This window comes from Amborella trichopoda, chromosome 1, assembly GCF_054954075.1.
Source record: "Amborella trichopoda isolate Santa Cruz 75 chromosome 1, AtrichopodaSantaCruz75HAP2 v2.0, whole genome shotgun sequence".
NCBI classification, from domain to species: domain Eukaryota; kingdom Viridiplantae; phylum Streptophyta; class Magnoliopsida; order Amborellales; family Amborellaceae; genus Amborella; species Amborella trichopoda.
The window spans coordinates 37,659,114-37,685,464 of record NC_142336.1 but is presented as its reverse complement, the minus strand read 5'-3'; the positions used below and the strand labels follow the sequence as shown (position 1 = coordinate 37,685,464).

The 26,351-nt window shown below is 35.5% G+C and overlaps 2 protein-coding genes and 1 long non-coding RNA gene across 5 annotated transcripts; 2 read left to right on the top strand and 1 right to left on the bottom strand.

Moving 5' to 3' along the window:
* The first annotated feature begins 2,074 nt into the window (after positions 1–2,074).
* LOC18433197 (SEC14 cytosolic factor family protein / phosphoglyceride transfer family protein) lies at positions 2,075–4,420 on the top strand. Its single transcript, XM_006843292.4, has 3 exons — positions 2,075–2,522; positions 3,522–3,783; positions 3,987–4,420. The coding sequence occupies exons 1-3, from the start codon at positions 2,255–2,257 to the stop codon at positions 4,213–4,215; spliced, it is 759 nt and encodes a 252-aa protein (XP_006843355.1). The 5' UTR covers positions 2,075–2,254; the 3' UTR covers positions 4,216–4,420.
* Positions 4,421–10,685: 6,265 nt separating this feature from the next.
* PKP-BETA1 (plastidic pyruvate kinase beta subunit 1) lies at positions 10,686–26,028 on the bottom strand. Of its 2 annotated transcripts, none has more exons than XM_088864113.1 (12): positions 25,563–26,028; positions 22,899–23,795; positions 21,809–21,974; positions 20,924–21,058; positions 20,709–20,819; positions 20,424–20,512; positions 19,883–19,945; positions 18,300–18,475; positions 17,755–17,857; positions 16,965–17,113; positions 11,545–11,653; positions 10,686–10,978 (listed from the first exon to the last, which is right to left on the bottom strand). In XM_088864113.1, exons 3-12 carry the CDS (start codon positions 21,933–21,935, stop codon positions 10,865–10,867), a joined length of 1,176 nt encoding a protein of 391 aa, XP_088720239.1. In that variant the 5' UTR covers positions 21,936–21,974; positions 22,899–23,795; positions 25,563–26,028; the 3' UTR covers positions 10,686–10,864. The 2 variants fall into 2 exon arrangements, with proteins under 2 accessions (XP_088720239.1, XP_006843356.1); XM_006843293.4 differs by having other exon boundaries at positions 23,508–23,795.
* LOC110007180 (uncharacterized) lies at positions 10,978–15,169 on the top strand. 2 transcript variants are annotated; one of them, XR_002280770.2, is made up of 4 exons: positions 10,978–11,272; positions 12,341–12,409; positions 14,364–14,482; positions 14,647–15,169. It is a non-coding gene; the product is annotated as an uncharacterized LOC110007180 (long non-coding RNA). The 2 variants fall into 2 exon arrangements; XR_016053606.1 differs by lacking the exon at positions 12,341–12,409.
* Positions 26,029–26,351: the final 323 nt, after the last annotated feature.

Sequence of the window (26,351 nt, the reverse complement as noted above, 5' to 3'; positions counted from 1 at the left end):
CCTCGGGCTTTGAGAGAAACTGAGTACATTTCAGTGGATGCACGCCCTGATGCGAAATAGGTTAAAGACACAGATGCTGCACAACTTGGTGTACGTTTATTATAATTTGAAATTGAGAGAGAAACATACAAGGAGGACCCCCACAGACTACATGCCGCTCAACCTTGATTACATCTTCTGGAGGGACCTCGCCAATGAGTAGGTGTCACTAAGGACCTCACCACTAGACCAAGATTTTCTTAGTGGGGCAGTTACCGATATGATGATAATGTGAATGTTGCAGAATCCAATGAAGGAGACATGACAATGGACATGGATGACGATAAGACACAGGATGATGAAACAGATGGGACAATAGAAAACAATTGGCAAGAACTAGTCATCTAGGAATGTGAAGGGGCGTAATATGATGCGATGCTTGATGAATTTAATGAAATTGGCTCGAGAGGAAGTCCAGGCATTGAGGCATAGGAGTTACTCAATAAGGGAGAGACGAGGCCGTAGCCGTCACCGTAACCTGGTCATTCATGATGATGACAATATTGAAGATGTTGAGGGCCATAACACAGAACAGGGTGGGGGTAACACAGAACAGGTGGGGGAGAGCATGAAGGCTGGACGAGTCTAGGAGACTTTGGCCAAAGGGGTACCATAAGAAATATTCCTGACTGGCGAGGGGGCACAACTGCGGCATTACAGACTCCACCAAGCCTTACTCAGATTTTTCGCCCCGTAGATTCTGATAGTGAAACACAACAATATCATGATCCCCCTTGCCACTTTCATTACTATTAGCATTGTTAGTTGGACTTTGTAACTTCATTTATTAATGTCAAATTCTAAATTGTCTTGCATATCTTCATAGTATTCAAATATTAATTTATATAAAAAGTTGTTTCAATTTTTTTTGTAAGATAAATGTATGTAATATAATAATATACACTTAATCTAAGTTTTTCTAATTTTTTTCAAATTTTTTTAAATTTTATTTGGACGTTTTTTACCTTTTTTTTAAAAAAAAAAGAACTACTTGACCGGTTAAAATGGTTAACCACCTCAGTTAATCCTGTTCTGGTTCAAACCACTCCCAGCCCCAAAACCGGTTAACCATTCCGATTCGATTTTGCGAACATTGCTTTGTATACATTCCTTTAATTAAGGGTGTGGGTTATATAAATGTCAACTTTAAATTGGGGCCTTAGCAGTAGTATTGTTGAGCCCTATAGGGAGGTCTCTGCCTTCATTCTCATCAAAGGGTAGGGGCCCAAATCCCCACTGACATACAACTTTTTAGAATGGGCTGGGGGGCTTTGGGCCTTAGCGGTAGTACCAACAAGTCCTATGATGCAGTTTCTGATTTCATTCTCACCTAAGGGTTGGGGATTTGGTACTACCCCTATGATGTAGTCTCTTACTTCATTCTCATCAAAAGGAAGCGGCCCAAATCCCTACTAACTTACCTTTTTACTAACCTAAAAACAAAACTTTAGATGGCCTTACTCCAGTGATGAAAAACTTTAAGATGGCCTAGAATTCTATTTTCACACAAAACTAGAAAATTTAAAGCTCTAAAAATGATATAGATCCAACACATTAAAGTTTTGAAAATAAACAATGATCCAACATATTTATAAACACCTTAAAGTTTTGAAAATAAACAATTTATATAATATGTTACAAGATTTAAAGCTCTAAAAATGCTATAGATCCAACACATTTATAAACACTTTAAAGTTTTGAAAATAAATAGTCTAGATAATATGTTACAAGGTACACTATATATCAAGAGTGTCACCTGCAAGTGTCCAATATACTGACAGCAAGGGTTTAAAATCTTAAATTTTTTTTCACAACCATAATGGTCAAAGTCGAGATGATTGATTTAAAAATTTTCCCACACCAAAACTATCTTTTTTTTGTGAGTTTTGAGATAAGACCTCACTTATTATGATTCGAATGTAGGCCGATGAAAATATTTTTTCTTGTTCATTTATGAGTGGGTGAACCATTATTGTACATGTTGTACTGTTCCAAAATATGTGTTAAACCTGGACCATCTGGATCAAACTTTGACGAGACGCAATCGGAAAGCATATGCCCTAAAAAATGGTGGGCATGCTCTGCTCCCCAGAGAGAGAAAGAGAGATGGGGAAAGAGAGAGAGAGTTTTAGCAGTAGAGCGAGAGAGTGAGAGAGATTTGAATCAAGACGACGATTTATTGATTATAGAGAGATAAAAGGGGGGAGAGAGAAGCATGGCAAGTGGAGGAGAAAATGAGGAGAGAGAAGAGCATGTCTCTCTCTTCGTTCTTGCTTCTGATCTCACAATAGACCCTCGACCTTTCCTTGAGAAGTCTCAGAGGGAAGCAGAAGAAGAAGAAGAGAGAGATATATGGCATGAATGTCCTTCTTCTCTTGCACCTGAAGATTTCTCAGACCTCGACATGCTTCAGGTCTTCACTTTGCAGGGAACTGATAAGCATGGCAATCGTATCGTCCGTATAGTTGGAAAGCTCTTTCCTGGTCAGTATCCACCGCTGCAATCTCTCGCTCCTTCTGAATTTCTGATGGGTCTTCTTCTCCTTGTTTTTTATCGCGTTTACTGTTGGTTTTATATATTAGTTCTATAACATATGAGGCTTTACAATTTTCTTAAGAGGAAGAAGATCATCAATAATTGTTGCTTTGAATCGGAAGAATCTGACCCATTTATAGGTTGCTTAGAAAATTTTATTCAGGTCTTTGTGGATTGGATGAGGAATTACTTCTTCCCGATATTTGCTATGGTAAATTTGACATTTTGCCTTTTCTTTGTTAGAATTAATAGCTTGCAATGGGGCACTAAAGCTTAGTACTTCGATCGACTCCTTGTCTGCAACTTGATTCCCTGTGATCGAGCCTATGTTATAAACTTTATATGGATTGTCTGATGTATCTTAATGTAACCATGAGAGAGAAGGATATAATAGGGTAAAGTTAGTTTAGTCCTACGATGATGTAATATGACACATTTCTGCTCTTTAATTTGTGGAAATCTCTTTTCCCATCCTTGATTGGAATTAAAAATTCAACATGGATTTCTACTTAGTTATCATTGAACTGATATTTTAGAGTTTAATCTGGGGAAATTTGGTCGCTGCATATGAATAGCCAAGTGAACTTGACAAAAAATCGTGTTATCTTGTCAGTGTCTTTTTTCATTTCCTTATGGCTAGAGATGAAGCTCAATTGTTTAGTTAAATCAATAAATAAAACTTTTTTTTTTTTTTTTCATTCTTCTGTCGTTCTGTGAAGATACACATCTAAGAATATAATAGTTAACTTTTTCTCTTCTCCTTGATATGGTGAAAATTGGGAGCAACATGCATTTCCGAGCATCATTTTTATAATTGGAGGAGAATCAGTTAATTCCTTGATGGAGTATTCTTTGTAATACAAAAATCGAGCAGCCAGTTATAAGAAAACAAGTTCATGATCCCTTTTTTTTTTTTTGCCAATAATTGTATGTTGCTGGTTTTCCAGCTCCAGTGATCAGTGGGGAGAGGCTGAAAAGATACATCTTGTATAAGATATCAAGTGAACTACAAGAAAGCCCATTTTGCATTGTTTATATTCACAGCTGTGTCCAGAAAGAGGATAACTCTCCAGGGATTTCCATTCTAAGGTGGATTTATGAAGATCTTCCCTCAGATTTCAAGGAGAGACTCCAAATCGTTTACTTTCTGCATCCAGGGCTTCGATCTAGGCTCTTTGTTGCGACTTTCGGGCGCTTTTTAAGTGGAGGGTAAGTGAAACTTGCTATGGTTAATAATTTATCTGCTTTGTACATTTTAGCATGAATAAAGGTTTTTTGCTTTTCAATGAATCAATGTAAATCTATATGTAAGCCTGTAGGTGATATTGTATCACAATCGCCCACGCTCTTGGATGGTTATTTGTATTGCATTCGGTTAGTTTATTTGTATGGATTTTTCATTTGGTTTGCAGTTTGTACTCGAAAATCCAATACGTTAGTCGGTTGGAATATCTTTGGGATGAGATCAAGAAAGGGCAAGTTGAAATTCCTGAATTTGTACAATCTCATGACAATGATCTTGAGCACAGGCCTTTGATGGACTATGGCATAGAGCCGGACCTTCTTCGTCTTCAGGAGATGCCTTCTTCATATTCATATATGAGGCAAGAAGAAAGATGGGCTTCACGGGCATACTCTTGATGTGTTTAGATTGTTAAACACTTAATTATGAAAGTTTGTGTATACTTCATAATCTGTCATGCATAGAGAAGGGGATGTATTCGGTTTTATGAACTTGACCAGTTACCCAAACTAAAATGTATGAAAACGTTGAGTGTTGTATGAAACTATAAATTGAGCACTTTTGTTGGCTATTAATATGATTGCATTTCTATTTGGTGGTTAATTTTCCCGTGCTTAGTTTAAGATCTACTGATTGATTTAGCAGCAATTTTGATGTCGTGAGATGTCTTGCTTCTGTTTGGGGATAACATCCACTTCAGATCTATTACTCCCTGTGTTGTGTCAGATTCAAGCAAAATCAACTCTTTGAATTATGTTCAGGCTGTCTCGTACACAAGACTATAGTGCAAAAACATGAGCATGGGTTTGATCGACTCAATTGAGTGTGTGGCAATGTCATTTTTGGGGGTGACTAATTAAGCCTTTCGTCTCTATAGTATTTTGTTTTCGAGGAAAATTACTTAATTGAGTTCCTTTGAATTCAAAGCTGAGATTTGAAACCATTTGGAACTTTAGAATATTTGAATTGCAAAACCCACTAGGCTACATGCTATAAAGAAATTATATTATTGGGTGACTTTAACTGAGATGGCCGTTTAATTAAGGAAAAAATTTATATAAGGTTGCAACCTTAAAATGTAGAATTAAAGGTGCACCTCAAAAATCCATCATAAAAGATTGTTTTGATGTTGGAAAACCCTCTAATTGATCATCTCTACATAGAGACGTATGAATATGAAAAAAAAAAAAGATTTCAAGGCCGAGAAATAGTGTATCTTGCAAAACATTATCTGAATTGTCCATTTTCATGATTTTTATATGTTTATAGATCTACTTGATTTGAACTATTTTTAGAGTTTAAAGTTTTACCATTACATATGACAATAGATTCTCAAGCCATCCTAAGAATTTTTTATATTAAAATTATATTTATGATCAAATTTAGAAGTGCGCCTTAATTAGATTGTTTACCACACCCATTGAGGAAAAAAAGATAATTTACCAGAAAGCACTTAACAGATTAGTTATTAACATTTCACTTATTCCTTTTGGTTTATTTTCGAAGACCTTTGAAAGATATGTGATCATGAGTTAGAAGACTTGATATTTTAGATGTGATTTGATAAATAGGCAGAATATTAAATAGCTGGTATTTTAGGTATGGTTTGATAAATTTCCTTTCATATAAATCCTCAACATAAACAGGCTATTCTTTTTGTCTACCCCACAATGATTAAAAAAGGAAAAGACAAAAAATAAAACGGAAAATCATAGTTCCATTACGCCAATACCTACATCTTAAATAGATGAACGAACCATGGAATCTGATAAGAAAACCTCTACGATCTAAAACATAAGTTTTATGGTCACTAAATATTGTGAAACCCCTCTAATTAGATTCTGCTTCATATAAATGTGATAAATAACCCAAGAAAAAAAGTTGGATGGCCCAAACATGCCATTCATTAGATGAATGGAGACAGGAGAAGCATTTCTTCTTTCTAGGACTATTGGTGCTTTGTGATGTTTTGCTAATACGCTTGGCTCCAAAAAGCAGTCTGTGAGGATATAAGCAGATGAATCAGACCACTTTTCACTTTTAAATGGGTTCAAAGGAAAAGAAAACTCTCTATTCGGTATGTCAAAGGGTGTGATTTGTATAATGAGGCATGCAAGGCGCACCTTTATATAGTGCGGAAATATATTGTTTTATTATCGAAAATCTTTATGATGGCTTGAAAATTTATTTTCATATCTAATTATAAAATTTAAATATAAAAAAAATATTCCAAATCGAGCAGATCCATGAACACTTGAAAATTTTAAAAATAGAATCTAGATAATACATTACAAAATACATTATTTCCAAGACTTGAAATCTATTTTTTCGATCCATGCATCTTGAAGTCGAAATGATCGACTCGAGTGTTTTTAGCATTGCAATAACTGTTTCTGGTGAAATTTTTTAAATGCGCCTTAATTTGAATTGTTCAAGGTCTCACCTTTATATAAACTTTTTCCTTTTTCAAATGTATAGACATTTATCATGATTTTTCATGTTTCAGATCAAGGAGATTGCATCAACACATGTACTTGAACAAATTTGACGGCTCCATCATCGTTAAATTCTTCATATGTTTGCACCAATGTTATCATATTCCCTTAGCTTTGGCCTAGGAACCTGAAGTTAGGGTTGTGGGTCGGATGGCCGCTTCGGCCTAGTTACCTGAAGTTAGGATTGGGTCTGATGGCCGCTTCGGCATAGGAACCTGAAGTTAGGGCTGGGTCAGGTGGCTGCTTCACCCTAGGAACGTGGAGTTAGGGCTGGGTTAGGCGGCCCGTCATGAAAAACTAGGGCCTAGGCCACAAAAATGTGGCCCAAGGACCAGGCCCAACCATAGCGAGGGCAAGCTCGATCCAGCCGTTTTTTTCCCCGTATTTTTTTCATTTATTTCTTTTGAGTCTTGTAGGCCTGGGCCAAGGTTAAGCCTGGGCAAGGGTTGCTCAGGCCATGGCTCAGCCCAGGCTCAAACCTAGCCCTTTGCCCATCCTAGCTGATTGTCTTCAGGTTTTACACCCAAATCAAAATGAATCAAATTTAAAACATATTCTTTAAGGTGACTTGGTCTTCTTTGGCCCCTCTAGCCTTCTCGGCAAATCGTTAGATTTTCAACACCTAATCTTTATGTTTTAGAGGGAAATTTATCACATTAACTATTCAATAATTTAGCCATTTGGAACTCTTCCAACTCAATACCAAATGTTTTTAAGTTTTTTTGGTATTTAAAAATTAAATCAAAAGATATGGGAGTGTTAAATTGCTAATCGCGCATAGTAAATTTGATATTGTTCTCTATTTTTTAATGTATTTGAGTGCAATTTAAGTGAAAATAAAATGGGAAATATTGCTCCAAATAATATAAAAATATACAACAGGCCCATATTTTTTCAAAGGAAAACAACCATTTTTCTCACGATAAAAGACTTCATTATCATTTTATCATAATCCCATAACAATTCTTTACATTTTTATCGCTCGTAGGGAGGGAAAACTTTTTTTTGACAAGGATGGGGATTCATTTTGAACATCTTATTTCGCCTTTTAGGTAATTTCAAATATAATTAAAATTCAAAGCATTCGTTCATTGAATTAGGAAAAGCGAATGAGAAAAGTGTTATGATTTGGGGAAAACCAAGTGAAAAATGAACAAGAACCTAAGAAGCCAAGAATTCTAATCCTGAGTATTTTATTGTTTTCTTGTTTTGTGATGCCTAATCTGCACCATCTAAATAAATGAACACCGTAGCTATATGCAAGCTTATTTCAAAGAAGTAGGGTTACAACCTTATAGGAACCGCACTTATATATGTGTGTGCGCGTAGGAAAATGCCACTTAAACCTTAAACCCACTTCAGAAAATCATTAAGATGGTCAAAATGATCTCATTCAATATTAGGATGTTTACTTAATGATCTCATTCAATATTAGGATGTTTACTTAAAAGTTTCATTATACTCAAGTATCTCTATAAAAAAAAATTCAAAATTTCCTACTTATTCATGATGGCGAACGCCAAAACATGGGGTACATTTTGATAATATAGCCCTACTTAAGTGTCTTAAATCAAATGACAATAATGCCTAGATTCTTCAAGGTTGTTTAGTAACCAAGAAGTGCCAAATAACAATAACATCACTAGTTACACAGAACTCACTGTTTTAATCGGAAATCTATTACAAGACAATCGATTACCAGGAAATATGACATTTCAACTATTTTGGTACACTCTGTAATAAAAAAATGGAAAAAGATTATCCGAGATTTTCTCAAAATCATTGCACCTGGTAAAAGGTGAAAAATCTATTTCGCCACTTGATGGTAATTTAACGTGGTGAAAAATCTATTACGCGTTTGACAGTTAATGTCGCGTGCGCTCTGCCCTATACCAGCTTAATAAAATGCCAACGAGTCTTCGTCGGTTTTCATACATGACTCTAAGCCCGTCCCCTGTCTCTTGAACCCTAATAACTGATTTGAATAAAGTTCATCTCTCTTTAAGCCCCTTCTTCTCATGTACTTTTTTTTCTTTTTTCTTTTATTAAAGCCCCTTTATCTTTAAGCCCCCTCTTCCCATCTGGACTTTTAAGCCCCTTCTTCTCATGTACTTTTTTTTCTTTTTTCTTTTATTAAAGCCCCTTTATCTTTAAGCCCCCTCTTCCCATCTGGACTTTTTTCGTTTTTTTAAACCTCTTTACTCTATCATGAGAACTTTGTCTATTCTCTCTCTTTAGCATATCCATTCTCCATAGCATATCTAATCAATGAAAAATTACACAATACAATTATAATAAAAAATTTCACCCAACATAAGAAATTAGACAACACAATTATAATAAAAATTTTCATCCAACATAATCTTCATAAGAGATTAGTAAATGCTCAATTCAAATAAGATACATCTTTAGTTTCCTCTAATACCTCAAAATTTTGTACTGCAATTATCAAACCTTCTAATTTACTGATCAAACTTCTTCCTATTTTTTAACTTGTACCATAAAGATTTTTAATTTGGTATCATAAATTTATTACTTATTTGAAATTTTATAGATAGACATTTGAAAGACATCTATAAAAATAAATAAAAATAAGGCCTATCACAATAAAAACATGTTATTCCAATCATATTATTCCAATGACTTATCACGTTGAAACCAAAGTCTAATCATATTAAAAGACATGTGATTCTATGTAAGTGCCAAAAGCCTGCAAAACAAGTAAAAAATTGTGTGATGATGACTTTGGAATGGTACAAGTTATTATTAGAAAAAAAAATTTGGAATGGTGATGATATTATTATTGGAAAATATTTTTGGAATGATGTGATGATGACTTTAATTCCGTATTTCAGTGGAATTTTGTGACAAAAAAAAAAAAGAAATAATAGTTTATAGGCAAATACTGGTAAAATGTTGGTAGTGCATTTCCCATATTTCTTCTAGATATAGCCAAACAGTAGTCATGTATTTCCCAGGTTGCTTCTAACTACTACCCAAACAGTAACAACCCATTTGCAAATAATGTATTATGCAGTAATGTGTTACACCACAACAGTAACAATCCATTTTGCAGGTAATGTATTACGCAGTAATGTATTACGCCAATAATATATTTCATAGCAACATATTTCTAGGTATCCAAACAACCCCTAAACGATCAAATGCACTATCATTATTTGACACTAGCCACTTCATTATAGCCAAGTTACCAAACAAATTGGAAATTTTCAAAAAAAAGTTTTAGAGGCTATTGAGTAAAATAAAACTTAAAAAATAAATAATATAATGATAAATGGGGTGTCATCTGACTACCATAATCATCTCATAAAGTTGTTTGAGGATTAAGGGATTTTTTTGCCAACATAGATATTTATTCATCTTAAAAAAGTTCCAATATTTGGTGGCTCAAACGTATTGCCCGTTTTTTTTACCCAAGTTCGATTCGCATTGGAAGCGACCTCCAAATTGATTATGCACTATTCACTTCTTATAGGGCATCAAAGCGATGGTATGCTATTTTTTTTTTTTTTCTTGAATTTTTTTTCATATGCACCATTGCTTCATGGAATTTTGGGCCAGCACCCCTAGTTTTGAAAAGTAGAAAAAAAAAAGGAAAAATATCTACATAACCTCCATTCAAAAATTTTATATCTAACATTTTATATCTCAATAGACCCAAGGTTTTAAAATATATTTTGGGTCATAAATCCTAAATCTTGTATCTTCTAACCTCCTGAACTAACTTTATCTCATTTAAACTTTTTTTTTTACTCTAAATAAATATAATAAAAATTTATCCTTTCTAAACACCATTATTTCTCTCTTCATGTGATTTTCTCCTAAATCTCTCTCTCCATTACTTTTTCCAAACTCTGTCTCTCCTTATTTTCCCACTCTCTCTCTCTCCATGGTTTATTTTTCTTTATATATTTACTTGATTTCTATGGATTTTTTCTAGTGATTGATTGGATATTATTCGCATGGAAGATTAATCATATGTAGATTGTGCCTGTTTTTTGAACCCAAACTGAGAGAGGGGTTTCGAAAAACCCTGGTAAAGAGAAAGCGAGAGACCCAAAGAGAGTGGGGAAAAATACACAGGTACGGAAAGGGTTTGAGAGAATATCAAGGAAAAGAGAGAGAGAGAAATTTGAAGGAATATATCATGCAGAGATTAAAGGTCTAAAATGAGCATGGCTTTTTAATATTTGTTAGGATTAAAATATATTTAAAAGTGGGTAAAATTAATCAGGCGAATAGGAGATATATTTTTAATCTTTAGGTCTATTGATATATGAAAACAAAAAATAAGAGGTACGGTGATATTTTCCCCAAAAAAAAGAAAATGTACCCGCTTATCTCCTTAGATGTAGGCAAATGAAGTATTGTATTAGACAATAAATAGACAACTTCAAACTTTAACAATACAAAAAATAAATAAGTCTCCAATCCCCCTAATCCGCACCCCCACTCCTCACCATTCCAAGAAAAAGAAAAAACAAATGCAGAAAAAAAAAAACAGACAACGACAAAAAGGAAATTTTGTGTCCTAAGCCGCTGCTTTCCTTATCTGAATATTGTGAGTGGACTGGATCCTCCAGATTGGCTGCCTTCCACTCTGAACAAGAGCAATCTCTTCACCTTCCTTCACCATTCCCTGCTTCTGAAATATCGAAGTCCCAATCTACTTAGAGCAGTCATACTTTTTATCCAGGAGAAAGAAAATTACAATGTGACTTTCATCACAATGAAACAATATATGCAATTCAAAGACTAATTTCTTGAAAAATGGCAGAACAAGTCCCAAATAAATCAGAAAATGAGACACACACACACAGAACTATGCTTCTCACTTCTAGAGTTATTTGTCAATTCTGCAGAAACAGCGTTGGTTAAAAAGAACGAAGAATTGAAGGCTCTTGAAGTTTCTTGATTTAGCTATCGGCTTACCCCACAGGTAAACCCATCGTCTTTTACATGAAAAGTGATAACTCATCCATCATCGTTCAGAATTTTTCTATGTCACAGCATACTCAGATTTATAAACGCATCTAAATATGAAAGAATGAGCAAGTTTATTTTAGAATATTTTCCTGAATTTGGAATAAAAAATGGAACCAATAAGATAAAAAACAGACAAATATTAGGGGATTCACCTGTAAGAAACAAATAAAACAACTTGTCAAAAAGAGAAACAGATAAAATAAATTTTTATGGGTGTAAATTTACCTGTAAGAAAGATATGGCATTTGTAAAAGTCTGTTCAGCATCAGTAAGGAATTCCATGTATATAGGACATACACCCTGGTATAGTGCCAGCCTCTGTTTTACTCTCTCCCTACATAAAAACAAACACAGGGTAAACAGTGTGAGACGATCTTTCTCTTGGGGAAACTATGTAATGGAGCTCCTCAATTAAGGAATACTAACAATTTTATCCAACACATTTAGAAACAATCACCATACAATCTGTCACTCAAAAGGACGCAAACACACAAAAAGGACAATAATACCCTCGAATACTAAGGAAAATTATGGATACCCCCTAAAATGCCCTTTGTAGATATTACCAGTGTTTCAAAATGAGGCCGCATCGCCGCATATGCTGCCGCATCATACAAGATGCGCTCGCATCCCCATCGCAAACTGGCGCATATGCGCTTTTGACATATGCGGCCGCATATGCGCCGCATCAGGCCGTATCATGGCCGCATCGTGCCCCATCTGTTATCTGCAGAAAAGATTATCGATTTTGCCCCTCGGGGAGGGGCAAAATCGTCTTTTTGAACTTCCAAAGTTTAGAAAAACTGTTTGGGGGGTTATTATACCGCCTAAATGAAGATTTCCAGCCATTTTTGTGGCTTTTTTTACATCAAATCGAGGGAAAAAAAAATTTTGGTGGAAATTTTTTTTTTAAAAAAATTTTGGTGGAAATTTTTTTTTTCATCCAAATATTCGATTTGGCGGTTGTTTGATACTTGGATGTTCATTTGATGCCTTTGATTGTTGATTTGGGGATGTTAAGGTGAATTTGTGATAAGAAATTGGGAGTTTCAGAGGCCGTGAAGAAATCGAGCACTACTTCACAGAGTCGGTAACTTTTTATTCCTTCTTATACAATAATATTGTTATACTTATTTTTGGGGCAATATCTTCTTCCCAATCTTCTAGTAACAAGGATCCGGCTTGGAAATATGCTACACTAAAAAATCCGAAAGATAGAAATTGTGTGATATGCTTGCTCTGTGGAAATACTTAAATGGGTGGTATTTTTCTACAAAAAGAGCATTTAGCCGGAATTTCTGGAAATATAAGAGCATGCCCACAAGCTACAGATGATATAAAAAAGGAGATTAGAGAATATTTGGATAGATTAAAAAAATATAAAGAGAAAAAAAAAAGGAATTACTGGATGATATGCAATTATTTGATGATGTTGATGATGATGATGATATGTCTGAAGTTGCTATGAGTCAAAGGGGTACTCATACTCCAACCTCAAGAGAAAGAGTTATAAATATTGGTGGTAGTACTGAGAGAATAACCCTTCTCTCTAAGGGGCCAATGGATTCTTTTTTCACCCCTAGCTCCGAAATTGTGGTTCAGGAGAGAGAAAAAAACAAAACAAACCACAATTGAAAATAAATATAAGAAAGAACAAATGAAGTCGGTATGTAAGTGGATTGCAAAGTCGATTTACATGGGCGGCATTCCTTTTAATACTATAGCTCTAAATAGTTTTGCATGTATGGTCTAGGCAATTGGGCAATATGGCCCAGGACTTATTCCTCCTTCACTACATGAGGTTAGGGAGCCCTTGTTGAAGGATACTGTATTTGATGTGAATAAAACTTTGATTTCTCAGAAAGAAAGGTGGGAGAAATATGGGGCCACTATTATGTGTGATAGTTGGTCCGATTGGGAAATCAAGGGCATTCATTAATTTTTTGGTTAAGTGCCCAACAAGTACCTTTTTTTGTTAAGTCTATTGATGCATCAAACAAATCACATGATGGTACATACTTATGTAGCTTGATGGATGAGATTGTCGATATTGTTGGGGAGCAAAATGTGGTACAAATTATCACTGATAATGGTGCCAACTATGCTGCAGCTGGGCGCATTTATTGACTTTGAAAAGGAAGCATATGTTTTGGACTCCTTGTACAGCTCATTGTGTTAATCTTATGCTTAAGAAAATGGGTACAACATCTCTATTTAGTGGGATGATTTCAAGAGCTATGTTTGTTATTGGATTTATTTACAATCACACCATAGTCCTAAGCATGATGAGGTCTTTTACAAAGAAGAGAGAATTAGTAAGACCGGGTATCACTAGATTTGCCACGTCATTTCTCACTCTTAAACGTCTAGCCAAGGAAAAAAGTGCCTTGAGGACTATGTTTGCTTTAGGGTAATGGAGTCAAAACAAATGGTCAAAGCATAAAGATGGGAGAAAAGCTGAAAAAATTATTCTGAATACATCTGTTTAGAGTCAAATAATTATTGCATTGGAGGTGGCTCGCCCTTTAGTGAGAGTGCTTCAACTGGTTAATGGTGATGCGAAGCCCGCCATGGGCTACATATATGAGGCAATGACTAGGACAAGAATTAAAATAAAAAATGTTTTAAAGGATGATGAAAATATGCACAAGGCTATACTTGAAATTATTGATAGGAGATGAGATACCCAACTTCATAGGCACCTCCATTCAGTCGGTTATTTTCTAAACCCATCTCTTCACTACAAGCACCCATCCATTGAGTCAGATCGTATAATAAATGGTGGGTTCTTAAATGTGCTGGAGAGGTTGGTGCCAGACAAAGATATCCAGGATGAGATCCAGAGCCATGAATTGATTAAATTCATGTTAGCCTTGAGAAACTTTGCGAGAGATATTGCCACTCAAAATAGGGACACTACAGATCCAGATAAAGGGTAAAAGCCCAAAAATAATCTTACTTGTCTTTTACTTTATGTATAGTTCCATTGTTTATTTTATACCCTTAATTTTTAACTATATTCTAAATTATAAAATATTATACAGCTGCATGGTGGACATTATATGGAAGCAAGACACCAAATCTACAACGCCTCGCTATTCAAGTGTTGAACCTCACATGTAGCTCATCTGGTTGAGAGCGCAATTGAAGTGCATTTGAGCATGTAAGTCCTTTACTACTTATTCCTTAATCCTTATTTCTTGAATTTCAATTTTCTAATCTAAAATCTAATTCATCTGATTTCAAATTTCTACCACAGCTCCATACAAAAAAAAAACAAAGCAATACGTTGGAGCAGAAAAGTTGAATGATTTGGTTTATGTGCAGTATAACGAGCGGCTTAAGGAGAGGTAAAAAAATCGCACGAAGCTCAACCCCATTCAATTATATGAAGCTGAAGGTGATTCCATAAGTGAGTGGACCATGGATCCAAGACAAGAGCGTGTGTTTGAGGGTGACGATCTTACATGGCTTGATGTCGAGCTAGCAATAGGGGCTAATGAAGAAGATCGACCTAGCACTAGAGCACAAAGGAGTAGAGGAGCTGCTGGGTCTAGTCGCACTAGCACATTAGCTTCAGAGGTCGAGGAGGTGGAAGCTGACTCAGAGGAGACCGATGAAGAACAATACATGGAGGCCGTCAAGGATGATATTGATGATGCACATGACGACTCTCAAGATGATTTGTCTGATTGATATTTGAAAAAATGAAGTTCAAATTTCAAAATTGACTCTCAAAATGGATGATTGTATTAAGTTATTAACTATTAACTCTTCTTGAGCTTGACTTTTGGTTTGTATTTTGTAATATCACTATTTTGTGCTTAGGGTTGGTTGATGGTTGTGCTTATAGTTGTGCTTATGATGCAAATTTGTGCTTATCGTTGTTGATTGTTGAGTGTTTTATGAAGCTGGTTTCAAGTTTCTAGTTTCTAACAGGGGAAAGTGGATAATTGGATATAGAATCTCCGATAGCTAATAGTTTTGAAGTTAATCATTAAACTAAAATACCTACTGTTACATATATCACTTTCATATTTTTTTCGATGTATTAACTTAATAGTTTAGATATTTTAAAATTTTTTTACATTTATTGACCGCATCATTGCGATGCACCCGCATCCGGGCCGCATCGAGCCGCATCGGCCCCCCACCGCATCAGGGCCGCATCTCGCATTTTAAAACACTGGATATTACACCCACTAATACTTTTAGCATCACACCCATAACCCAATTATTGTTTTTTCTTGCTTTTATCCCCCTAGTCAAAAAGTTATTGTTTCAAAGACTAAACTACCCTTTCCCTCACTTACCCTACCCATTAAAACTCTCTCTCTCTCTCTCTCTCTCTCTCTCTCTCTCTCTCTCTCTCTCTCTCTCTCTCACATTGAAAAACTGTGGTCCGACACAAAAGTGTGCCGGACCGATCACGAGGCTTCTAAAATTCCAAAAGATTGAAGCTGGTCTGGCACACTTTTGTGTCGAACCCAAACAAAAAACAAAAGCGGTCCGACACACAACTTCTGCCTTCTGGAATTCCAGAAGCCTCGTGGCCGGTAGGGAACACTTTTGTGTCGGACCGAAGTAAAAAATCCAGTTCGACACAAAAGTGTACGAACCGGCCACGAGGCTTTGGAATTCCATAAGCTAGAAAGCTTGCCAGACCACATTTTTCAACACGTGAGAGAGAGAGAGAGTGATAAAATAAGTCTCATACCCCCTAACCCCCAACCCCTAGCATGCCCAAACAAAGATAAAAAAAAGCTTTAAAAGAGAGAGAGAGAAAGAGAAACTAATATTAAGTGGAGACAGAGAGAGAGAGAGACTGATTTCAGACCGGTAGAAAGAGAGAAAGACAGAGAGAGTGTATGTGTTTTAACTGGTAGGGTATAGAGAGGGGAAGGGTATTTTAGTTTTTAAAATATTAACTTTTTGACTAGGGGAATAAAAGCAAGAAAATATAGTAACTGGGTTATGGGTGTGATATTAAAATATGGGCAAGCTTTCTATGCTTCCCCTACAACATAAAACTTATATACTTCCCCTTATCCAACCGTCCATTCTGAATGGAGGGCTAAGATTGCCCTAATCACAATGTCACGCCTTTACACTATTTTATTTTTAATTTTTTTTCTATAAACTATTTTGACCCCAAATTTTGTACGTCCAATCCTCTATTAAACTCGCACTAGCAAAAAATATAAAAAAATATTTCTAATAAAATGAAATGACCAAAATACCTTTGAAAGATTAAAGGTGTATTTTCGTCATTATATTTTATCAAAAAATTATTTTTAATATTTTTTATAGGTGCGCCCCAATGAGAAGATGGCACGTACCGAATTTCATATTCATACAATTTGTATGAAAAAACTAAAAATAAAATTTTGAGACGTCGGATTTAAGATCAAATGGTGAGTGGCTCTCTTAATCAAAATTGGACGGCTGGATGATAGGGGAAGCATAGATCTTCTATGTTGTAGGGGAAGCATAGAAACCTTTCCCTAAAAATATTAGAGGATGGAATATCTACAAAGTGCAATTTAGGGGGGTATCCATAATTTTCCCTATAAAAAAAGCAAAATCCCCCATCTCACACACAAACATTGGAAAAAGAAAACCCAGTTTAGAGACCAAGCACTTACTCATTTGTGAATGCAAAGATAGTGCCAGATGGACGGTAGTGGCTAAGCAGGATAGCCATGAAACCGGTCCTGGTGAAGACTACTATCGGCGTGCCAAGAGTGTTTGACATCATAGTTGCATGGAAAGCAAACATCTCACTCATATGATTCTGAAAGAAAAAATACACACACATTAAGATAGAACAAAAGAGGTGCCAACAGGAGGCTATCTCATGTTGATCCATTAACTTAATAATGAAAAAATGCTATTGAAACAAAAATGACTGCCATCTAAGTCCATTTTAACCAATATGTACTTGAAGCAGCATTCCAATTCCAGTAGAAACAGTTGCAAGACTAAAGGTGTGTGAAGATGTCTCCTGAAGGTCATGGAAATGGGACATACCCATAAGTTTCAAATAGAAAACATAACATAGAAAACATGAGAGGAATATTTTCAAGCATAATACCCCAATCATAATATCCAAAACTATTTTTGTGAACGAATTATAAAGACGTCCTCAAAAAATACTTAAAATATAACTCAGGTCACTCAACAAGTAATGGCATAGACATGGAACAGCAGAATATAAGTAGGGGCAAGGTTTCTATGAGTCGGCCGACTCACATGTGCAAATGTGGGCACCATCTAAAATCCATCTTAAAGATGGATTTTAGATCTAAATTTTCTCAGAGATTCATTATCTAAGCCATGGATGTTGAATATAAAAAACATAGAGACAAAATTTTCAAGATCGAGTATTAGTCCTTGAAAACGTAACTCAAATTGCCAACAACCAACACTGCCAACCTTGAAAGCCTGACCAAGATTAACAGGTGCTTCTCCGACAGTAATGGTTGCTTCAGTCCTTAAAGCAACTGTGTGCATAACTTTCACAGCTTTCAGAGGAAATCTGCACCAGAAGAAGAAAGTTCAAATTACCAAAAAACCCAATAGTCCTTGTCAAGGGACTGATGAATGATATTGCAAGCTCAGAAAACCAGGAGTAGCAAAGAAGAAAGATCAAAGACAACACCAATATAAAAGTGTAAGATTAAAGACAATTTTCCAATTTTTTTAAAAATGGGAATCAATGATGTCGACCTATACTGAGATTTGGAGCTTTAAATTTGGTAGCAATGATCATTATAATCATAAGAAATCTAAGAGAACAAGATAAGTTATCAAAAAGGATAAACTCAGAGAATCTTATAAGAACCAAGGAGTTTAATAAACTAAAGAAGGTTAAAAAATGAATTATATGAATGTGTTCTTATGTCACTTGAGCAGAAAACAATGACCACAGAAGAATGAAAAAAACTGTGTATGTATCTGACAGCACGAAATATTCATACTTTCCATGGGCAGTCTCGCCTGATAGCATGATTGCATCAGCACCCTCACGAACTGCAATTGCAATATCTGATACCTCCGCTCGGGTTGGAGTAGGATGAACAATCATGCTTTCCAACATGTTTGTTGCCACTATGACTGCTTTTCCCATACCACGACAAATCGTAATAATCTCCTCCTACAGCAAAAAAAGAAAAAAAAAAGGAACGGACTTTAATTTTCCAATAGTTTCCAACTAGTCATTTAGTTCCAAAATTGGTTCGGAGCTTTATGATGATTTTCGAGCTAGTGATCAACAGGTGTTTGTTTGCCAACACCAAATATAATGCCCACGGTAATGCAAACACCACGATAGGCAGTGTTTTATTTTAGGAAAGAGGAACAGTTTGGGACCACTTTTCTTTCTTATTGTAAGCTATGCAATTAAGTTATGCCGCTAATCATTTATTCCCATATCATCATTTGTGCTCCCAAACTCAGCTCTCAGCTCTAACCTCAATAATTTATTTGGACAGAAAGGAAAAAGAAATTAAAGTAACCTTTGTGTAGAATTCAACTATAGCGTTGAAAACATGATATTGATCCCAATTATTTTGTAAAGTTTAAGATACCCCAAAAGAAGAGGGGGGGGGGGGGAGCAGAGAAAACTAGTATGAACTGACAAGAAGTGTTTTGATTTATAAACCAGCAAGAACATATCCATGAGCTCGAGATCTAACTCTACGTTTCCATCGTAGGACTCGAGCTCAAGCCCATTCTCAGGTTCATCCTGAGGGAAGACTTTGCTTGTTTCATGATATGGACCACTGAATGGGTGACGTTTTGTTCTGAAACGAAGCGATGAGGCCTTTGACGTTGCTAACGACTGAATTCGCTGGTAAATACTTGATCCATGTCATTGGATTATCATTAAATAAATTTTCCAAGAAAAAAAGGCATCCAAATATGTTCAATCACTAATCATAATAATGATGGAAAGAAGTAGAAATTCTGATAAATGTTCGATCACAATTTTTTAAGTAGAAAATCCAATTACTTGGTTGAAAAAAATATTGTACATCAAAGAACTCAAAATTGTGGTCACCCTATTATCTCCACCTCCATAGGTTTTTAATTTTATAAATTTTTTGATGTCCTCTATTCCTTAATTTGCAGTGGCATTGTTCTCAACATGTTTGCAGCTCATATTAAGCAAGTCAACATGTAAAAGAACTGTTGAATCTAAAGGGTCCAATTATAAACCAGGAGTTTGCAATGATTCTGTGGTTAGTCCCTCATCTAAAGAATCAAGAGCTCAACAATGGGACAAAACTAGTGTAATGGATGCTATGTACTATAGAAATAGGAAAAACGAGAAAAACAAACTTATATAGCCAAAGGATCGCTGAACAGAGAAACTTCCTTATCGCATTTAGTTTTATTAAGGCTTTGAGATAGTATCACATGTAAAAGAGACTAGAAATCTTTTAATAAGCCATGTTGGTTATGATTTATCTTCTTTAAAAGTTACGGTAGCCCTTTCCAAATGCATATTGCTCTATGTATTCATGGCAAAATGAAAAGAGAACAAGTAAACAAATGATACCTGCAACAAAGGAACCTCCTCTATCGGGAGTTCAGCCCCAAGATCACCCCTAGCCACCATAGCCTACAATTCGTCAAACGAAAGGACCAAGAAGATTGACATAAGCCCCAAAACAATCAATAAAATATTGACCTAAATTTTTCGGATTTAAAAATAAAGTTGCAGATAGACCATCTAAAAGGGGCCGTCACACCAATGTGACGGTAAAAGGCTCCGGTAGCCAGCGCAAGAGCGTGGGTTCGAGTCCTGAGAGCAGCCACTTTGTGCATAAAAAGCCAGAGGTTAGGACCGTTTCTATCTCACCCCTCCCGGGACCCTGCTTAGGGCGGACCAGTACCGGGTTACAGCCCTTTAGATAGACTATCCAAATTGACAAAAAAAATAAAAAAAAAAAGTATGCCACTCTCGAAAGAGCATCGATTCCATGCACTCAACTGAGGTTATTAATAAAGCTCCAATAACATAGCCAACATTCCGAGAAGCACCTTGAGGAGTGAAACATACTTGAAATGGTAAACCAAATGAAATTTTGGATTCTCACCCCATCAGATGCAGTTATAATAGAATGCAAATTGGGGATAGAATCTGCACTTTCAATTTTCACTATCACATGTATATCTGCAGCACAACCTGCAAAAACAAGATAAACTCCATGAAATCCCTCAGGGTTTACTCCACAATGGAAATATACTTGTCTGACAGTTGTTAACTTCTGTGAATTCAACTGTGTTGGAAGCTTTCTTTTGATAAATGTGCTAGTTTATTTCATTAATAGAAAGTTAGAAACGGTAACTAAAGAAACAAATTAGAGATATATCTTTATTACTTTTGAGAAAGTCCTTCAACTCATGGACCACCTTTGCATCTTTGACAAAAGACACAGCGTAAAAATCAACCTTATTTTCCACCCCAAACTTAATGTCCTCCCAGTCCTTTTCTGCGATCAACAAAGACATTTTAAAATGTTCATAAGAATTACATAGCATAGCAATACAGAAGTACAAATCAATATCCAAGAAAATGGGGAAAATTCGTCTTAACCTGTGATGGATGGCAGGGTAGCACTTTTCCCTCGAACATTCAGATGACGCCTAGACTTCAGTTCCCCTCCATCAACAACTTCACATTGTACTGAATCTGAAGTTTTGGACTTCACAATGAGAGACATCATTCCACCTGAACACATTAAACTGTGTTGAGATTTCACCAGAGCTTAAAAGCCACATATTGAGAGGAAAACAATTTCTGGCATGGGAACGTATGAATCTAAATTAGATAGAATCCAGTTTCGGTGGCTATTAAAGCTGAACTAGAGAACAACCTGAGAACATCGTCCCCTATTATAACTTTCAAAACCTTCCTAAGAATCTGAAGCGATTAGAGCATGATTTGAATGAGAAACCACAAAAAATTTCAGTTTCTGCTTAAAAGAAAAGATGGATTACCCAGCCGAAACCTTAAAAAGAGCAGACAATCGTTGGTATCAAAACTTCATTAAAAAAAGGAACAGCCAGAAAAACTGGTATCGCTAAATCAAGGAGCCGATTAATGCCATTTATCGCAGATATTTACTTTGATCAACAGAACAACCACAATTAGTAATTATCAGAAAAGGTAATATAAGCATATTAGTATTTACCAACCGGTATGGTGAAATTAATGATAAAGAGGGCGCAGATAAAACATAGCGTAAATAACTTAGCTTGTTGGAGTTCTAATAGATTGCTCAAGATCAATATGATGATAAAGTTTGCAAAAGACCCACCATTCAAAATACTAAGTATGCACTTCTCCCTGTTTGAATATTCTAGTTGCTGGTTTTAAAAAAAAAGGGAGAAATATGTACATGTAGATCAAAGGGAATTCAAGGTTAATAGCAAAGCGGAAAAAAATATGATTATAAAAAAATGTGAACTTAAGCCTTACCGTCAACCAAGATCATATCTCCAACTTCCACATCATTAACAAAATCATCATAATTTACACTAACACAATCTTCTTTGCCAACCCCTCTTTTTATAGTGAATGTGAATTCTTGGCCACTAGATAACATAATTGGCTGTGGCAAATCACCACTCCTAACCTCAGGTCCCTGAAATGTAAGCAAATAGTAATCAATCACATGCATCATGCAAGTAAAGAAATGAGAGAAAATAATGGGTGAAGTAAAATTTTAATACGACCTAACCAATCCATATACAATCTCTAGAGGTAATCTCAATGGTCTAGTACATGTCCCAATTTCAACATAGAGTATTGTCAATTATTGAGTCCCAACTAAATCAAGAAAGAATAACAGAGGCAAAAGTACTCGTGATTATAGAAAATAAATTGTCTAAAACCACAAACTACTTCTTTGAGAAGGGAGACAGCAACTGTAAAAAAAAGCCTATTGGAGCAATTGTTTGTTCTTTAGCCTTTATGCTCCTAGTAAAGTGCTAAAAATGGGAGGTGTAATTATCAAATGTCATGAATAAGACAAAGCTTTTCAAAGAACCAGAGAAATTAAATGATTATTAAATCTAATTTATTAGGGATGAAAACCTAGTAGGGAGGCCTCCTTTACGATTCCAGTGAAATAAAAATAAGCTTTTCATGTAATTTATTAGGGATGCTTAAAAGAACCAGAGAAATTAAATGATTATTTCACTGGAATCGTAAAGGAAGCCTCCCATTGTGAATGATGATAAAGTAGTTGAACAATAGTTGATCCAGTTGGGTGGTTTCTTGGACCACCACTCTTGGATAGCCTATTTTTTGGACTAGAACCCCCGTGTGGGTGGTTTCTACTCCCCCCCTTGTACCTTCCTTGTTCTTTTAATATAGAACAGTCAACAGCATCAAAAAAAATATTTGATCCAGTTGTAAGAGGATCTGGACATGTCCAAAGGGAAAAATGAAAAACAAATCCAAGAAAACCCAGATGCACACATATGTGCAAGGTATAGAACTTCCTCAACATATACAATCATGTCCAACCTATTAAAAATAAAACATGACATGAGAAGTAACTAACCTTATGTGTGGGCTTCTCATGGCAAGAGCCATTTAACACGACTCAAACTCCATCAATTTTTGGGGGGCTTTTCATGTCAAAGGATCATAGACTTGATGGAAGAGATATTCAATTGAGCAATTTGGTATCACATCCTTAGCCACACTAATTGAAATTTTGATTCCATAATCAAAGAGGAACCAAATAGTAGCTGTTTCACTAGGGAACAATCCCACCTATTTCATTGACACCTTTCCTTAGGGATAAATTTTCATTTGCATCACTTGTGCAGTATGACGTACTTTCTTTAAATCAGTACTAATAATTACTCATCCATGAAATGAGAAAGCATCTAGGGCTTCAAAAAATTGTCCAAGTCATAAGATGCATATCTTTCAGTCTTAGTGTCTCAAAGTGCACTCTGAAGAGATTTAAATGTCTCAAATGATGCTGAAATAGTTCAACTTCAGTCTCTGACGTACAATGCACTGGTATCAATTTAGAGAAGATTAGATACTATTCTAGACAAATGAAACAGGGGGAACAGTATAATAGAAATATATAAAGCAAATAAACCCTTTGCAACTATCAAAGAAAAAGAAATCTCAGAATATAAAAGAAATAACTTGCCTTGGTGTCAAGCATAATTGCTATAACATTGTCTTTTGCTTGGGCATTATATTCCTTAACAAGATCAATAACTTTCTGGTGTGATGCATGGTCACCATGAGACATATTTAGACGTGCAACATTCATACCAGCCTCGGCTAACTTCCATATCATTTCACGTGTATTTGTTGAAGGGCCTATTGTACAGACAATTTTTGTCTTGCGCGTAACACTTGGCTTAGACCAAATGCCCACTGATACGTCACCATGTAGCTGAGCACCTACAAGATGCGGGAAATCATCCTTTCCCTGTTCAATAACAACAATCCATTACTTTTTGGAACGAAAAAAAATGAAAGTATCATTCCATGGTCTGAGGGTACAAAAGTTAGTACAACCATATATATCTATGACCAGAGGCCATTATTAACATTCTAATCAATGTTCTGACTTTAAATGACATAATAACCACAGATATGCCAGTGCAACTCGCTTTTCTATAAAAAAAATTCATATACCAAAAACATCTATCTCTCCAGGAAAATGTTGGAGCACATTAATTTTCTAAAATAAATTAAAATTGGAGGCATAAAAAAATTTATACCCAATTAAGCTGTCATAAAAATCAAAAACAAAACAAAAAGGAAATATGTCAAAATTTACATGTATATCAAAAGAATAGAAGTGAAAAACAAAAAAAATCATGTTGCATCCAACTCCTGCAATCTCGTTGCCATTGCAGATGATCTCCTCAAAGTAATTTGTAATGAAATGGGCAGATAATGATATTTGTTTTAAAGATTGGATTGGATCAGACATTCCTAGAGGATACACATTTTCAACAGCAGTCCATAGAGGTCATTCCACATAACTTTTATCCTTTGCTTTCAACAGCATAACTTTTATCCTTTGCTTTCAAAGGCATAACCTTTATCCTTTGCTTTCAACAGCATAACTTTTATCCTTTGCTTTCAACAGCAGAGCAGTCCATAGAGGTCATTCCACATAACTTTTATCCTTTGCTTTCAACAGCAGTCCATTGGGATTATATACTATGAGATCAGTTACCTTTATTACAAGGAAGTTACAATCAATCCTAGCCATTAGATGTCAAATTTGATGCCTTAGAATGTTATGAAGTTTGACATTTTATTTTTTTTGAACTTTGAGTCTAGTAAATGAAACACCTACAACAAACTGATTAACAACCTGATTTAAAATCTGATGGGCATAAATAATTGGGACCTCCCTGTACTAAAAGTAACTGGTCTCTTTGTATACTTCTCCACATTTATACATGCATATATATATATATATAGAGAGAGAGCGAGAGGTGGGGAGCGTGTCAAAGTGGCAACTTAATTTCCATTTAACTAGGCAGTTTGCAAGCTATTACAGTGAAAGAGAACCAAACCCCTATGACACGCCAAACCTTAACATAATATGGTATTTTTTGGTAACAATAAAATCTAAATGCAGTTGCAAGATGTATAGGCTATAAGTTGCCGAATTAGCAATCCATTCCCACCCCGCCCACTCAAATTCAGAGGCAAATGCAAACAAACATACTTCACGGAAAAAGAAATATCAGCGCCATGTGAGACCTTTATAGAGAAAGGAAAAAAAAAAATCATTCCTACGAGATTCAAAAATTAAGCATACATTGTATAAATATCGCAGGTTTAAAGACATTAATTCTGAATGACAAATAACGTAAGGATGAAAAATCACCGGACGCCCAAAACTGAGTAATAGTCCACTTAAATTGTCACAATAACAAATAACAAAATCCCCATTTACTGCATAAGAAGTCCCAACTTACTATCGCGAAAACAATTTACGCCGTAAAACCCATTGCATACCCATTATGCAGTGTAAAATGACAAGAAATGGAAAATAGAGAGCGATCCAAAATTTGTGGGACAAAAAACACATATCGCAAATCAACTAATAAATGGCTAGTTCTAAAGCAGACAGTAAAAATCCAACCAAAGCACAGACTCGAATCATCATGTAAATGAAACATCTCTTATTATAAGATCCAAGTCAAAAATCCATAAAATGTGACAAACTTACAAGGCTTGGAACATCTTCCGGCGTAACTAGAAGAACTTCAGGCTGGGACTGCGAAGTCCTCTTTGTACTCAAACTAGTGGCCATGGCTGGAATCTGACGAGAAAAACGGCCATTTTTACGGTTAAGTACGCCGGAAAACTTACCAGAAGATCTTCTTCTCCTAGTGGTGTCGTTAGGGGAGCTCAAGAAGGAGCCATTAATGGATCCATTAGCAACTAGCTGCGCCATTGAAGCTGAGTGAGAGAGAGAGAATCAAATGCGCATTTCAGTTTTGAGGAAGAGGAAATGGCTTTAGAGAGAGAAGTTAATAAGATCCGTTTGGCGGATAAATCGACACTCGGTAACCTCGTTAATATCGGAAATAAACATTAATGGAAGCAGAGCAGCACACGCTCTCTTTCTCTCTCTCGGTTGCTCCGTCTTTCCCTGCCTCACCGTACAAAGAACGCACGTCGCCCTCTCTATCACTCTCCACCAAAATGTTCTGCCGTGTTTTGTAGTCCCAGTTTTGCCTCCATATTGGTTTGCTTTGATATAATCAAATTAGGGTTTAATAACCGCAAAATTATCTCACAAATCTAAAGGACCATTTAAAGAAGCGGCAGTTGGCATACGGATGCATCCGTAGCTGTAGAGGCTCAAATTTTATTATCGTATATAATTTTGATGTAAAATGTTCTTAAGATTATTTTAAAATTTATTTTTATATCTAATTATAAAATTTAAAATTCTAAAAATGGTTAAAATCAAGTAGATTCATGAACATATAAAAATATTGAAAATAGACTG

Excerpts from the sequence above, each read along its gene's own strand:
- LOC18433197 (XM_006843292.4), top strand. The coding sequence starts at position 2,255 with ATGGCAAGTGGAGGAGAAAATGAGGAGAGAGAAGAGCATGTCTCTCTC. Across the intron at positions 2,523-3,521 it reads AGTTGGAAAGCTCTTTCCTG|CTCCAGTGATCAGTGGGGAG; the intron begins GTCAGTATCCAC and ends CTGGTTTTCCAG. Across the intron at positions 3,784-3,986 it reads GGGCGCTTTTTAAGTGGAGG|TTTGTACTCGAAAATCCAAT; the intron begins GTAAGTGAAACT and ends TTTGGTTTGCAG.
- PKP-BETA1 (XM_006843293.4), bottom strand. The coding sequence starts at position 25,790 with ATGGCGCAGCTAGTTGCTAATGGATCCATTAATGGCTCCTTCTTGAGC. Across the intron at positions 19,946-20,423 it reads TTATAACTGCATCTGATGGG|GCTATGGTGGCTAGGGGTGA; the intron begins GTGAGAATCCAA and ends GACGAATTGTAG. Across the intron at positions 17,114-17,754 it reads ATCTTGGTCAGGCTTTCAAG|AATCATATGAGTGAGATGTT; the intron begins GTTGGCAGTGTT and ends TTTTTCTTTCAG.